This window comes from Oryx dammah, unplaced genomic scaffold, assembly GCF_014754425.2.
Source record: "Oryx dammah isolate SB20612 unplaced genomic scaffold, SCBI_Odam_1.1 HiC_scaffold_12, whole genome shotgun sequence".
NCBI lineage: Eukaryota > Metazoa > Chordata > Mammalia > Artiodactyla > Bovidae > Oryx > Oryx dammah.
This window is the reverse complement of record NW_024070196.1, coordinates 35,036,737-35,053,135: the sequence shown is the minus strand read 5'-3', so window position 1 is coordinate 35,053,135 and position 16,399 is coordinate 35,036,737. Positions and strand designations below refer to the sequence as shown.

General features: G+C 34.4%; 1 protein-coding gene across 1 annotated transcript in view; it reads left to right on the top strand.

Annotated features, from left to right (window-relative positions):
* Positions 1 to 16,399, top strand: part of KIAA1109 (KIAA1109 ortholog) — a 199,974-nt gene that overhangs the window by 146,758 nt on the left and 36,817 nt on the right. The window contains exons 56-64 of the mRNA XM_040250561.1: positions 738 to 923; positions 4,012 to 4,180; positions 5,698 to 5,909; positions 6,953 to 7,151; positions 10,316 to 10,375; positions 12,169 to 12,395; positions 13,148 to 13,348; positions 13,532 to 13,662; positions 14,927 to 15,050. Coding sequence (XP_040106495.1) covers positions 738 to 923; positions 4,012 to 4,180; positions 5,698 to 5,909; positions 6,953 to 7,151; positions 10,316 to 10,375; positions 12,169 to 12,395; positions 13,148 to 13,348; positions 13,532 to 13,662; positions 14,927 to 15,050 — 1,509 coding nt within the window. The remainder of the gene's footprint in view (positions 1 to 737; positions 924 to 4,011; positions 4,181 to 5,697; positions 5,910 to 6,952; positions 7,152 to 10,315; positions 10,376 to 12,168; positions 12,396 to 13,147; positions 13,349 to 13,531; positions 13,663 to 14,926; positions 15,051 to 16,399) is intronic.

Sequence of the window (16,399 nt, the reverse complement as noted above, 5' to 3'; positions counted from 1 at the left end):
GTATTTTTCCACTTAATGTATGCTTATAGAAAACTTGTATGATACATGAATATGCCAAATAGAAAATAAAATTGAAGTATTAAATATAACCCTATCCACTCAGAGAAGAAGCTTTAACAATTGAATATCGTTTAGGATTTTTCCTGTTTGTGTGTGTGTGTGTATATATATATATATATTTCTGCCTTTTTATATATATATATATTTCTGCCTTTTTAAAAACTTTGAATACCTCTCCATTTCAGAACATTTAGATCTACTTTATCTTCTTAAACAGTTGTGCTATATATTATACAGTTGTAACAATTTAAGTACTTCCTTCTAATGAACATTTTTATTTTTTTCTGATTATTGCTATTATAAATTACTCTGTAAGAAATGTTTTGTACACTTGTCCAATTAAAATAATACCTTAATGTAGATCTTATTTTTTCTAATATTTATGATATTAGTGTTCTTAAAAATTATTCATACCAAATAGTTACTTGTAATTAATGTATTTAACCCATGAAGAGTCTGTATTTTGAATACAAAATACTGAAATGAAATTTAATAGCTAACATTTTCTACTGACATGAGAAGTTAAAGGATGTTGGCAGTTTTATCAGTTCAATAGGCATCCAAGATATTTTAGAACATGGTATTTTATTTATCACATATTGAGAGATTTCATTTGAATGGGTGTATATTGTTGATTTAAGATTCTTTTTTTCCTCCAAACATATATAAACTACTAGGGTATTCAGGTAACAGCCACAACTCCCTCAATGAGAGCTGTAAGATTTGAAACTGGGTTGATTGAACTGGAACTTTCAAACAGACTTCAAACCAAAGCTTCCCCAGGAAGTAGCAGCTATCTGAAACTGTTTGGTAAATGCCAAGTGGACTTAAATCTGGCTTTAGGACAGATTGTCAAACATCAGGTGAGTGCTGAATATGTTGATATTAAAACTGACTTTTAAATGCTGCATATCATTTTGAACTACTTTAAGTATTATTATACTTTAAAAAGTATTTAGTTTAAGTTCTGAAAATTTGATTGTAAATTCTAATGAAAATTCATTAAAGAAGGCCCTTATAATTTTATCTGGCATTTCATTTGAGTATTTTGGCAGTTTATTGTTTTGGCAAATACAATCACATGAAATTTAACTAGTATCTTCATGAATACTTATAATTTCTCTTGATTTTGTTAACGCTCTGTATTAACATTGCATGCGTGCTAAGCAGCTTCAATCACGTCCAACTCTTTGTGACCCTATGGAGTGTAGCCCACCAGTCTCTTCTGTCCATGGGATTCTCCAGACAAGAATATTGGAGTGGGTTGCCGTGCCCTTCTGCAGGGGATCTTCCAAACCCAGGGATCGAATCTGTATTACCTGCATTTGCCAGGCAGGTTTTTTACCACTAGTGCCACCTAGGAAGCCCCTGTATTAACATTAGTCAATCCTTAAAATGTTACTGGGCTTCCCTGGTGGCTCAGATGGTAAAGAACCCGCCTGCAATGCAGGAAACCTGGGTTCAATCCTGGGGTTGGGAAGATCCTCTGGGGGAGGGCATGGCAACTCAACCCAGTATTCGTGCCTGGAAAATCCCCATGGACAGAGGAGCCTGGCAGCCTACAGTCCATGGTGTCCCAAAGAGTCAAACACAATGAGCGACTAAGCTCCCATTTGAATAATGGCAAATTTTACATGCCATAATGTTAAACATGTAAAGTTAAACATATATAAACACACACACACACACACATAGAGTAGTAAATCAGATGCTGTTTTATAAAAATTTAGCTTTCATAGCTCATAAGGGAATTTCTGTTTTGCTAAAAATTAGGTAGATTATTAATCATTTTCCTTCTTTACTTTGAAGACCTGATTAAAAGAATACCAGTCACACTTTTAAAACTGAATGGCTGCATTAAAGATTATGTGGGGGAATAAATGAACAAAAATTTCATGTCATCTCTAGAAAAACTAATTTTTTCTAATAGAAGCACAGTTTGAGAGATCAAATTATCCTGCCATTGAGGATATAAACCTAATCCTAGCTGTTATATGAATTTTATGTATCACTTCCTATTTATTTCTTATATAACCATTCATATTGTACATTAATTTCAAGTGTTATGGTATAGAGTATCAGGAATTTATCATTGAGAAATGAAATGAAGAAAAGTATACTGTAGTTCTTTTGGTGAACAATACAAGCTTCCCTGATAGCTCAGTTGGTAAAGAGTCCACCTGCAATGCAGGAGACCCTGGTTCAATTCCTGGGTCAGGAAGATCCGCTGGAGAAGAGATAGGTACCCACTCCAGTATTCTTGGGCTTCTCTTGTGGCTCAGCTGGTAAAGAATATGCCTGCAATGTGGAAGACCTGGGTTCGAACCCAGGGTTGGGAAGATCCCCTGGAGGAGCGAAAGGCTACCCACTCCAGTATTCTAGCCTGGAGAATTCCATGGACTATAAGTCCATGGGTCGCAAAGAGTCGGACACAACTGAGTGACTTTCACCATTAATGGTGTTAAAAAACTTTTAATTTAATATACAATGGAATAAAGACAATCTCTTTTAACAAGTGGTGCTGGGAAAACTGATCAACCACTTGTAAAAGAATGAAACTAGAACACTTTCTGATACCATACACAAAAATAAACTCAAAACAGATTAAAGATCTAAACGTAAGACCAGAAGCTATAAAACTCCTAGAGGAGAACATAGGCAAAACACTCTCTGGCATAAATCACAGCAGGATCCTCTATGACCCACCCCCCAGAATATTGGAAATGAAAGCATAAATAAACAAATGGGACCTAATTACAATTAAAAGCTTCTGCACAACAAAGGAAACTATAAGCAAGGTGAAAAGACAGTCTTTGGAATGGGAGAAAATAATAGCAAATGAAGCAACTGACAAACAACTAATCTCAAAAATATACAAGCAACTCCTGTAGCTCAATTCGAGAAAAATAAACGACCCAATCAAAAAATGGGCCAAAGACCTAAATAGACATTTCTCCAAAGAAGACATACAGATGGCTAACAAACACATGAAAAGATGCTCAGCATCACTCATTATCAGAAAAATGCAAATCAAAACCACAATGAGATACCATTTCACACCAGTCAGAATGGCTGTGATCCAAAAGTCGACAAGCAATAAATGCTGGAGAGGGTGTGAAGAAAAGGGAACCCTCTTATACTGTTGGTGGGAATGCAAACTAGTACAGCCACTATGGAGAACAGTGTGGAGATTCCCTTAAAAACTGGAAATAGAACTGCCTTGTGACCCAGCAATCCCACTGCTGGGCATACACACTGAGGAAACCAGAATTGAAAGAGACCCGTGTACCCCAGTGTTCATCGCAGCACTGTTTATAATAGCCAGGACATGGAAACAACCTAGATGTCCATCAGCAGATGAATGGATAAGAAAGCTGTGGTATACATACACAATGGAGTATTACTCAGCCATTAAAAAGAACACATTTGAATCAGTTCTAATGAGGTGGATGAAACTGGAGCCTATTATACAGTGAAGTAAGCCAGAAAGAAAAACACCAATACAGTATACTCATGCACATATATGGAATTTAGAAAGAAGGTAATGATAACTTTGTATGCGAGACAGCCAAAGAGACACAGATGTATAGAACAGTCTTTTGGACTCTGTGGGAGAGGGAGAAGGTGGGATGATTTGGGAGAATGGCATTGAAATATGTATAATATCATATATGAATCGCCAGCCCAGGTTCGATGCATGATACTGGATGCTTGGGGCTGGTGCACTGAGACAACCCAGAGGGATGGTACGGGGAGAGAAGCATGGTGGGGGGGTGCGGTTCAGGATGGGGAACACGTGTATACCTGTGGCAGATTGATCTTGATGTATGGCAAAACCAATACAATACTGTAAAGTAATTAACCTCCAATTAAAATAAATTTATATTAAAAATTAAAACATTTAAAACATTTCTGTTATTTGATTTTATTGAGCTTTTCATTTTATCTTAGGTTTATGAGGAAGCTGGTTCTGATTTTCATCAAGTTGCCTATTTTAAAACTAGAATTGGATTAAGAAATGCCCTGCGAGAAGAAATCAGTGGTTCTTCAGATAGGGAAGCTGTGCTTATTACCTTGAATCGACCAATTGTGTACGCACAGCCTGTGGCCTTTGATAGAGGTAAGATAAAATCTATCAATACTACTTTGTCAGATTTAGAGATGTTTTGGTAATACTAGAGAAAGTCATCTGTAGTTTACCAGCATAAATGCTTGACAGTATATGTCTCTTAAATTTGAAATGTGAGCATCCAAAAAAAGTTTCTTGTGTATTTTCATCAGTTTTTGAAGTTACTTTTTAAAGTTATTTGCTGTTTACATGAATCTATAGGAATGTCTGATTTAGAATTTTAATTTTAATGCTGAGTTTTTTGGTTTGGGTAACTATTGCACCCATTCTTCTTGGCAGTGTCTTTATTCATTTATTCTATAAACATTTATTGTTCACTATGTATAAGTGGAATACACATACGGAAAGAGCTCTCAGTTCAGTGGAAAGAGAGCAAAGTAGACTGCAGAGTTGAAATATATATATATATATATATATATTCTTTTTTTTTTCTTCTGATATATTAGGGAGTTCTCTAACTTTCTCTGTGCTTCTCAGATAAGAAACTAATTTTTTAGGTTCAACTCGGAGTTAGGGGTTTACTCATGAGATAGGAAATGCAGGCTTGTCCTATTTTATCTCTGTAGTTAGGAACTAAATAAATATTTGCCAAGTGAAAAAGAAAAGGAATATACATATATAAATACATATTAGCACAGGGGCCCAAGAAAATATAGCAGCAACTTTCATAAAGGAAAATGATGAGAAATAAGGCTGAATGATAGGGTCTAATTAGTGTCCCTTGGGCAAATATAATGGTTATTTTAGACGTAATAAAGAACCATTTATGAAACCATAAAATAAACTGGTGATGGGCATTGGCTGTTGATAAGATCAGTTTGTTAGAAAACTACCTCTAACATTTTGTTTTGCTAAATCTGGTACACTTTTTTTTTTCCATTTCTCATCTTACCATCCTCTGGTAAGCTTCCAATGATTCCTTAAAAGTACTTTCTACTCTTGTATCCATGTCATAACTCTTGCTTTTCCTTCTACTTCTCTGACCTCTTCATCCTTACCTTCTCTTAAGACTCCCCCTCTGTATATAGCTTTAAATGATGGTTTATTTACCCTCAGATTTCATTCTTATTACAAACTCAAATGTTTTTTACTCCTCTCTCTAAATCACACTTTTAAAATGTATATTTCTAGTACTACATACCTCTCCTTCACGAATTTTTAACAGTTGTAACGGAAAGCTTTGTATGGTCATGGACCGTGTTTGTTTTCCTTTGTGATTCTGTCCTGGTGCTTAGCATATAGTAGGCATTTCACAAGTAATTCATTAAATGAGTGACTAGACCTGAATTATCTTCTGTGGTTTGCCATTTTTCAATTTCCTGCTTTCTGCTTTTTTCATTTGTCTGGTTGACTATATCCTCTTAGATTCTTTCTAGTTCTAATGCTATAATTTTCTGGGACTAATTTTTATTAATCAACAGGATTTTATAGTTATACAGTTTTACTTGCCATGTAGATTTACAGCTTTGATCTTAATATTTCCTTTGCCCTGTCTTAATTATCAAAAGCTGTGCTGTTTTGGCTGAATTATAAGGCTGCATATGACAATTGGAATGAACAACGAATGGCTTTACATAAAGATATTCATATGGCTACGAAGGAAGTGGTAGATATGCTGCCTGGTATCCAGCAAACGTCAGCCCAGGCATTTGGGACTCTCTTCCTGCAGCTTACTGTGAATGATCTGGGAATTTGCCTGCCTATCACAAATACTGCACAGGTATAAAAAATAGAATCATAGTCCAAGATTTAGAACCAAACATTTCTACTAACCACTTTTTGTGTGTGTACAGAGTATAACAATAAATATTTTCAGGATAACAGTTTATAACTTGAGTTTAATAAACAGTAAGTAAGATTGAATTCCTTCCAACATTGTTCATCCACGGAGTATTAAATGTGGATCTCATGAGACCTTTCTCTGAATCATTTTGATGTGCCTCATAACAGTAAGGAGATTGACGCCCATATAATAAATCTTTATTTTTACTTTGTATTTAGCAAAGACATCTTTGGCATATACTTGTTGATAAAATAGAAACATATTCAAGAATATGATATAATATTTGATAACTTCATCTAAAACAGGGTAGGGGATTTCCAAAGTCTTTTAAACTGTAATATTTAATGGTAACAAACTTCCAAGGTATGTGTACTGGATAAAGCAGAAATACTCTGTGGTTTAAGAACAGTTCTCGGGAATGCATATTTGCATGCTCACTTGTATAAGAGAAAAAGTTGTGAAACCCCTATTATGCTAAGAAGTTATGATTATAACAAATACAGAGGTCTGTGTTTTATTGTTACAGGTTACCTTAACCTGTAACCAGTTGTTGAATGAATTTATCTTCTAGTTATTGTTTGACAGGAAAGTGTTAAGAAAACTTCTGGGTTGAGGATTGGCAGTATGTGTTATGTTTGTGATTCAGGAGTTGAAAAATGATAAACAGCATTTTGGACAGAGTTCAGGAAGGCTATACACAGCAGGGATGGTTGTCAAAATGAATGTTCCCCACAACTAAAACAGAGACCTGAGATTTTAAAAAATAGATAATCAGCCTTTTACACGTTTAGTTTTTAAAAAACTAAATGGCAAGTGCATATCTCGTGGGTAGTTTAATGTTTTAAAGTAGCACCTTTCTAAGCTGCTTTTTAACAAAGCTCTCTAAGGTTGACTCTTTCTATATGTTGGATCTTCTAAATCCTAGGAGATTTCCAAACTTTAAAAGTTGTCACCTTTTGTCTCATTAATGTATTTTGCAGTCTAATCACACTGGAGACCTTGACACTGGTTCTGCCTTAGTACTGACCATTGAAAGTACTCTCATCACTGCTTGTTCTTCAGAATCTTTAGTCAGTAAAGGGCATTTCAAAAACTTTTGCATCCGTTTTGCTGATGGCTTTGAGACGTCATGGGATGACTGGAAACCAGAAATTCGTGGGGACCTAGTGATGAATGCCTGTGAGTGTCTCATTTTCTGTATGAGCTTTAAATTTTAAAAAATTAAAATAACCCCAACGTCATTAGTAAAACTAAAGGATGTTCGTATATAGGAATTTTATTGGACTTTGTGAAATAAAGACTGTTAAAGATACCAGAACATATTTGTGAAAAACTGCAGCTTTCAGTAGTTTGGGTAAGTAAACCAACTTGATATTCTTATTGATGGTATAGCATTTGCTCACCCCCTGATATTTCCTGTAATTGATTTATGAATGACCAGGTAAAGTATCTTTGTTCTGTGGGAATCTTGAAAGAAAGTGCTATATGTGTTAAGATCCAGTTCATTCTATAACATAATATAGGATAATCAGGAACTTGAGCCATAAGTAAATCCATACTTCCAAATATGTAGTATACAGAGTATAATTGGGGTGAATTCCTCTGATTCCATAATGTTCATCAAGGTTGGGAATAACTGAAGCTGTATTTAGCTATTTTGAAGATACAGGGGGTTGTTTTTATTTTAATATTTTAAACATTATAGTAGATTTGATAAAGTATCATTAATCTTATAATGAAAAATTATATTTGAGAATTAAAGGTTGTGAATTAAAATTCCTCAGTTAATCTGTAGACCAAAATTAATACTTACTTTCCAGAAGATGATATGCTATTATTTAGCTATTTTCCCCTCTCTCCATTGGAAGAAAATCCCTCCAGTTGTGGGTTTTCTTTAGGTATTTGGAAGACTTTCCAGTGTTTTCATATCAAAAAAATTAAAGTTTTGGTATTTAATTTTGGTAAAATTTTAGGTGAAATTCCTGGATTTGAATGCTTTGCATTTAGATAATTAATAGGTAAAATACTAGGATGTCTTTGAAATACTTCAGGTTACTAAGAAGACTTGCTATCGAAGTACTCAGGCTTAATACCCAAAAGACCAAAAATAGCCTTCATCAGCGACCTTTACAAATAATCATTTTACATGGTGGTTATATATATTTTTAAAAGTCACCATAACTGTCTTTTGTGTGTTTTTTTTCCCTTAAATTTAAACCTATTGACTTTTATTAAGGTGATATTTGTCATCATTGCAGTCATATTGGATAAAATATATTTGGAAGCAAAGGATAATACTGTTTCCTTAACAGTTTAAAGAAAGGGAAAATGCATAAGAAATAAATGTCTGACTCAAAATCAAAAACATATTAAGAATGTAAACAGTAGCTTAGCACTTCAGTGGACATTATACCAACAAAGTAGAATACTAACATGCTATAATAATTGTGAAAATCATAATTTATTTTGAGTTTTGGAGGTTATCAAATGACCTGTATTTGTAACATGCTTATTGTTGGGTGTCTTGGGAAGATGGCAAAGGAGGTGAGTAGAGTAGTTGTTTTGTTGATAAAAAAGATTTCCAAATTACAAATTTGCCAAGTAGTTTACTATTTTGTAGTTTTTATTAGTAATAAGTATACTTGCATTTAACTGATATTTTTTTTTTTAAGAGTCGAGTTTAGGGCAGAGAAATAAAAATTAGGATTTTTTTCCAGAGATCATTTAAAAGTCATGCCCTAGAAAAAAGGTGACCCACTGTTATTTCTTCTCTTGGTAATAGTATTTGGGGGAAGTAGTTAAAATTAGAAAGCACGACCTGTAGGAAGTGTTCCATGGACCATTTAAATAAATAGTAAAGATTAGACTCTTTTCATTAACATGTACTTAGAGAAGCTAAACTATTAGAAGTTTGAAAAATTCCAGTCTTTCTGCTAACACCTGGATAACAGCATTTGTTTGTCACAGCAAGAAAACTGCCATCCTGGATTTTGGTTGGTCCAACTCAAAGATAATAAGTACAATGGGAAAGAGCCCAGTTGGTTTCCTACTTCTCACTTTGAGGATTCAGATCTAATCCTAAGAATTTTAATGTTCCTTATTAATACAGGGATCGCTAAGAGTCGGATACTACTGAGAGACTTCCCCTTCACTTTTCACTTTCATGCTTTGGAGAAGGAAATGGCAACCCACTCCAATGTTCTTGCCTGGAGAATCTCAGAGACAGGGGAGCCTGGTGGGCTGCCGTCTATGGGGTCGCACAGAGTCGGACACGATTGAAGTGACTTAGCAGTAGCAGCAGTATTAATACACCATGGCTCTGTATTCTGTGAATTTATGTAATCTTTTTTTTTAACTTTTAAAAATTCTCTTCCATTTCTTTGGATTGGAAGTTTCAATGTTTTCTACCCCTTTCAAATTTACTAGCCTTATCATATTTCTCCAATTTCAAAGGGTTTTCTTTTCATTCTAGCATGTTTAGATTTGCAAGGGTTGTTTAGTTTTTTTTTCTTTCTATTTTGCTCTGTTTTATAACTATGACATTAAAGGTGAATTAGGTAATGTGAGTTGTAGAAATGTTTTATTTGGGGAGAGTCTATTAAACAATTTAGGCTTTATTTTCTTTAAAAGTTGTTTGAAGGATGGTATGTCTCTACTTTTAAAACTGTTGATTAACCTGTTAAAAAAAAGCTAAAGTTATCTGATTAAAGCTAAGTAGTAGAAAATTCTTCAAAGTTAAAGTCAGATGTATTCCGAGGATAAGTCAATGAGCTCAGGAGACTGATCTCATGAGACTGACATCACGGCAGTCAGTCTTTTTTTTTTTTTTTAAATTCTCATAAAAAGGTCCTTGTCAATGTAAAAGACAGGGCTGATGAATCATGTCTGTGAACTGATGTGGCAGTTCTTAGTTATCAAAAAATCAGTTTTAAAGTATTTGCATTCTCAAAGTGCCGTTTACTCATGATGGTACAAATTGTCACAGCATCAAGAAACTAGAGTTTCAGAGTTGGCCAGATATTGGCCAACAGATGAGGAAATCACACATAGAATGTAAAGGTAAAACTGCAGTTAAATTCTTTATTGAAGTATCGTTGATTTATAATCTATTAATTTCAGGTGTATGCAGTTTAGTTCTTAAAATCAATAAGAATAAAATATTGTGAGATATGAAGTAGATTTTGCAAGTCATCTAAGGTCCTTTTCTTTCTCCAGATTAAAAACTGAAATCTAGAGAGACTAGTAATCCTATTTAGATAATAATTTTTGAAAGAAAAATTACAGTATATTTAACCACAAGCATAATTTTGTTAAAGATTGTTTTGGGGGTGATTTTTGTGCAGGTGTAGTTCCAGATGGTACCTATGAAGTATGTTCCAGGACTACAGGACAAGCAGCTGCTGGTGAGTTCACATTTGGTATTACTTTTGCTATATGTATCAGGTAGAATTCTGCTTTAATCTGTTTTCCCTGCCTTTGTATTAGAGGATCTTTTAACCAAAACTCATTCTGTTATTCCCTAATTTTTAAAAACTATTTTGCAATAATATTAGTATATTTTTATTTATTTAACAATTAATTAGACACCACCAGTGTATAACATAACTACAAAATGTTTGGGGAAAGACAAAGATGAATAAGATACACGTTCTACTCTGTAAATTTAAATTCTAACAGTGTAGTTATGGCTCTTCAGTACAACTATAAACTGTAATAATAAGTGATAAGCTCAATAAAATATTGATATAAAATTCCAACTGCTATTGAAATTTATAGGAGGCAGATAAAATGTCTAAATTACAAAGGATACTAGAATGAGAGAAAGCTTTATGGAAGAACTAGCATTTCAACAGGGACTTGAAAGATGGATAAAATTGTTTCTTAGGCAAAAATGGAAAATATATATAGGGAAAATTCAGGCAGAGAGAAAAATACCTGTTTTGTCAGAACACGGGTTCTAATTAGCATTGCCCAAATTGGCTGCAATAGTTATGTGAAAATAAGATGGGAAAAATCTTAAATCCCAAAATAAGGAGTTTGGACTTGATCTGGTGGACAGGGAGAAAAGCACTGAATATTTTTGAGCAAGAAAGCAGATCAAAGGGATACTTTCATGGGTTAGTTAGAAAAATCTAGGAAACTGGTTAGGAGATACTATAGAAGTAATAATCTGTCTTGTCTCTGAGTTAATAGCATAGTGGTAAATTTTTATTATTTTGCCTGGTATAAAATTAGGGTAAGCGAGAGATATTTATTTAAGAGCTCTTCAGATGTTGAGGAGCAACTGATTAAGATTAGTAGATTTCCTTTTTTCTTTATTATTCCCTCTTATCCTCCCAAACGTAGTCCAAGTGCCCATCCTAAGTAAACTGTCCCAGAAAATAGTAAGGCCTGAAGTCCCCACTGACTGAAAAGGTTAGGAAATTTCCAGCAATAATGTTAGAATAAAAATGTGATAACTGAAGTAAACATACTTAATGGGAGGAAGAGCACGTAAAAGTCTTTGTCAGGACTCTGGCTTTTTAGTGAAAACACACTCAAACTAGTTTAACCAAAAGCAGGAACTTATCAAAAGAAGTTTTTGCAGATCACAGTTAAACTTAAGAATGGCTGTCTCAGTGAAGAGAAGGAACCAGGTCAATTCAAGTTAGTCTAGAAACAAGATTCCAGCTGTCACCAGGGCGCTTCCCAGCTCTTGTCTTTTCTTCATTCTGGCTGCCCACTTTTTCTTACTGCTGACGTCCTTACACGTGGCACGAAACACAGCTGCCCACAGCTCATGAACCTCATTTCCCCACCCTCAGTTACTAGAAAGGGGCCATATTTTCTCAAGTCCAAAAGAGGATTCTTAGTTTTCCAACTTTGACCCTTACTTAGACTAATTATCTAATTAATTCTGGCTAATGAGGGAGGGGCATTCCAATCCTACTACATGCACAGGAAGGCAGATGAATGTGGGGCTTGGGGAGGGGGGAATTCATAGGTCACAAGGGGAAAGTAGAGTGCTGCGCAGAGGAAACAGTAATTACACACCATATAACAGGCAAATCAGCCCCATAGTCTCATGTTTCTGACAGAACTATGAGAGGTATTAGTTATTACACAGGGCCATCATCCATTTTATTCCTTGAATGTAGAATTATTTAAATTTCTATACTTAAGACTTACCAAAGATGCCTCTTCTTTATTTAAACAGAAAGTAGTAGTGCTGGAACCTGGACACTCAACGTATTGTGGAAAATGTGTGGGATTGATGTCCACATGGATCCTAACATTGGAAAAAGACTGAATGCTCTGGGTAACACCCTTACAACCCTGACAGGAGAAGAAGACATAGATGACATTGCTGATCTAAATTCAGTGAATATAGCTGACTTGTCAGATGAGGATGAAGTTGACACTATGTCTCCCACTATCCATACTGTAAGTAAATTCACAGTTAGACTTTTTCAAGACTGGCTTTTACCCTGTGAAAGGGATATTATTAAATCATTGTTACTTGTTATAGTTGCTAATTGTGAAGGAAGAAAGGGAGTGGTGGTTCTTTGTACCTACATTTATATAATTTTTTTTTCATAATATTGTCTTTTAATTGAATTGCTTGTTTCATAATGACTGTCAGCCAGCTTGTGCCTTAACCTACAGATTACACATTAACAATAAAAGCAAAGAGCAAGCAAATCTGGAGAGAGAAAGTAGATTAGTGGTTGCCTAGGCCTGGAAGAGTTTAGGGGTTTGGGAGAGGGGAGGGAAGAGACTGCTAATGTTATAAGGTTTTGTTTGGGAGGTGTGAAAATCTGATGGCTGCACAGTTTTATGAATATTCTAAAAACCACTGCACTATACATTTTAAATGGGTGACTTTTAAATGGCATGTGAATTATATCTCAATAATGATTTTAAAAACTGAAAGTCAAAAGCAAAGTGCACACACAAAATATACATTTTAAAAATGTGTATTTCCATGTATACTGTACATATTCTGTCTGTAGTATCAGATTATTTGATCCGTAATTATTATTTATTAGTTAAAAAGAAAGTTTCTCTCTGCTTTCATTCCAGTATTAATTTTTAAAAAAATCTGAAACCTCTTTTAACTACTGTATCATGAATTAGTTTTGTTCTTGGAAAGAAAATTTTTATTTGAAAAGTTAACGTTACTGTTTATTGTTTAGAGTTCAGATGGAAGTGCAGTAAGTGGAGATGGCCACAAGCTCACCTTTGGGCAGCGAATTGTAAATCACCTACTAGGCCTCAGACCCCCACATCAGCGCTATTCTGTTCCTGCAGAGTATCTTTGTGACCCAGAGATGTGGGCCTCCCCTCAGTCTAGCCAGTCCCATTTGAAAGCATGCAGAGCTCACTCATGGGGAAACGTAGGTAGCAACTATCCTTATGAAAATGAAGGGGTTTGAATCACTGGAGAATTCAAATCATCTTACTTAACATAGATCGCTTTGATTCCTGCATGCTGCTTTTGATTTAAGGTGCTATTTCTGTGATAAGATTTGCTTTGTGACCTGGGGGTGTTACTGACAGACATGCTTTTGATTTTTCAGGAAGCTGTTGATTATCGAAGACAAGGAGCATCTGGTAGCCAGCCAGGAGAACTTAGAGGAAGAAAAATTATGAAGCGTATAGTAGATATCCGAGAATTGAATGAACAGGCCAAAGTAATAGATGATCTTAAGTATGTATAATGATTTTTAATACACTATAACATTCCCTAATAATAGAACCATGAGATTTTAAATGAGAAGGGAACTGGATTGGAGCTAGTACAACCCCCTTTAGTTAAGTAAATGAGATCACCAAGGTCCAGAGAAGTTTGGTAATTTGTCTGAGACCATACATTCGTTAGTAATAAAGCTGAAAACATTAGTCTAGTGCTTATCACAGCTCCCCATTTCTGAGCATTTTAAGACTGACTTTATGTCGCATATATGCATTTCTACATGTCTATTTACATGTATCTTTACATATGTATATATGTGTGAGTGTTTTGCTAGCAATATTTTTGGAATGCAAATGTTTGAAGAGAGGAAACAACTTATTGTGAATCTGGCATCTTATCTCAATTTAATCCTCATAACATTTCTGCAAGATTAGATGGCATTATCCAAACTTTATAGGTAAGAAAATTGGCTCAGGGAGATTTAAAAATCAAAATTTGAACCTGTCTTAGTCTGAATTCAAACTTCATACTTTTTTTTGTTTGCCTGTTTTAGCAGGTCACTAGAACTGAAATGAGTCTAGAGCAAGTCAAGAGCAGGGAGTAGGTGGTACTAATTTTTTTATCTGTTGCCTACTATATAGTACTGACTAGGTCATACTTGTTCTGTAAAGGCTAAATATTCTTCTTGCCAAACTTCATAATTTTGTTTCCCCCCAAGGTGGTAGTCATACTTCAGCTTTTCTAATCTTTGTACACCTGTATCTCTGGGGTTTTTTTGTAGTCAAGGATTTAACAGAAATGTATGCAATATATAGTGAAAGTTATTCTCTAAAAACTTTTCTGTAAAATCAGTTACAATGATTCATATTTTCTTGTTGACTTATATTACAGTTTGAGTTCTGTAATCAGGGGAAAAAATGACTTGTAGCAAAGTATACTTCCTCTAAAATTTTTTCTGAAACTTACAATTATACATAAAATTTTACATACAGATATTCTGCAGAGCAGTTCCATAGCTTTCATAAGATTATTAAAGAGACTTCTTGATGTAGAAACAGATAAGAACCATTTCCTAAAACATTAAAGACAGTTTTTCCTTTTTTTTTTTTTTTTTTTTTACAGTTTGCCAGGTATGAGTATTAACATTATGGAGGGTTTTGGCCTCTCCATACATAATCTTTGATATTCTGATAAGTTAAAGAATCAAAAAGGAGCAAGTAAAACTCATTCTTTCTTTGTTAACTCTTTACACTAACTGCCATATTTGTTTTGCATCCAGAAAATTAGGTGCAAGTGAAGGAACTATAAACCAGGAAATTCAACGTTATCAACAGTTAGAATCTGTTGCTGTGAATGATATTAGAAGAGATGTTCGTAAAAAGTTACGGAGGTCCAGTATGCGAGTGAGTAAACAAAGAGGATTTTATTAAATTATACTATTTTAAAAATGCTTTTGTTTTATGAAACTTATGATGATACTTATGTTGTTCTCTTGCCTTCTCCATTGCTGGTGATAACACTTGATTTTTATATCTCATGTCTACTATGTATTAAGCACTGTTTAAAGCACTTTACATTTAACAACCCATTAAATCTTTATAACAACCCTATGTGTTAGCTTGTATCACTGAGTATTTTCCCCATTTTAAAGATGAGGAAACTGAGGCACAGAGAACTCAAGTAATTTCACCAAGGATACACAGCCAGTAATCCCAATGGAGCCAAGATTCAAACCCAAACAGTGGGATTCTACAGGTTATGCCCTTAGCCACTGTGTTTTGTTTGCCTATCATAAAGTCATACTCTCTTTTTTGACTCTAAGTCAAACGTGAAATCTTGAAATGTCCATTCTACCCCATCCCATTTTCCACAGCTGACTTTACTCTTAGCCACTACATACTCTCAGCACTTTATTCTTACCTTTATTATTTGCATGTTTAGTTGCCCCTACTAGAGTTTGAGTCTCTTAAAGGACAAGTTATTTATCTTTGACCCTACCATCTACCACATTCTCAGATTTAGCCTAGTTACTGAACAACTGAAATAAATATAGTAGAAAATAATTATAAAACTTATTCAAGTAGAGGTAGGTTGCTTTGGGTCAAAGTGGTCTTCTTAGTAGAAAAACTAATATTTTAAAATATAATCAGCAGAACCCTCCATTTTTCTAACCAGAATAAGGTTTTGAGTACCACCCAATACATAAGAACTGATTAAATCAGAGCTGCTAAGGTTAGAGGAAGCGGGGAAGGCTTCAGGGATCCTTAGTTCATTGGCTTGAGCTGTCTTTCCTTGCTCACCACCAGAGTCCCAGACAACATCATTTGAATACTGTTCTAAATTATTTAAATTAGGGATAAAATTCAACTTAATATTCATCACTGGCTTCTGATGGTACTAAATGAACAGTGATGATCGGTAATATATAACTTTAAAATTTATGACACTATGTACTTCACAGTTATGTGACATAGTGTTAATGTTGCTTGCATACTATTTATAAGTTAGTTTATACTTGGCAATTAACTTTAAAAAATAAAACTAGGTAGAGAGGATTAGGGAAATTATTGAAATTACATCTATGTTCTTAACATTTATCAAATTTGTCAGTTCCCTTTTAATTCCACTCAGTTCCCTTTTAATCCTCTTGCTTTCTTATCTCCATTATTAGACTTTTTAATATCCAGTCTCTCCAAACTACAAATTTGAAGAAGGATTTAGAGACAAGGAGGGTGTTCCAGTCGCTACTCCC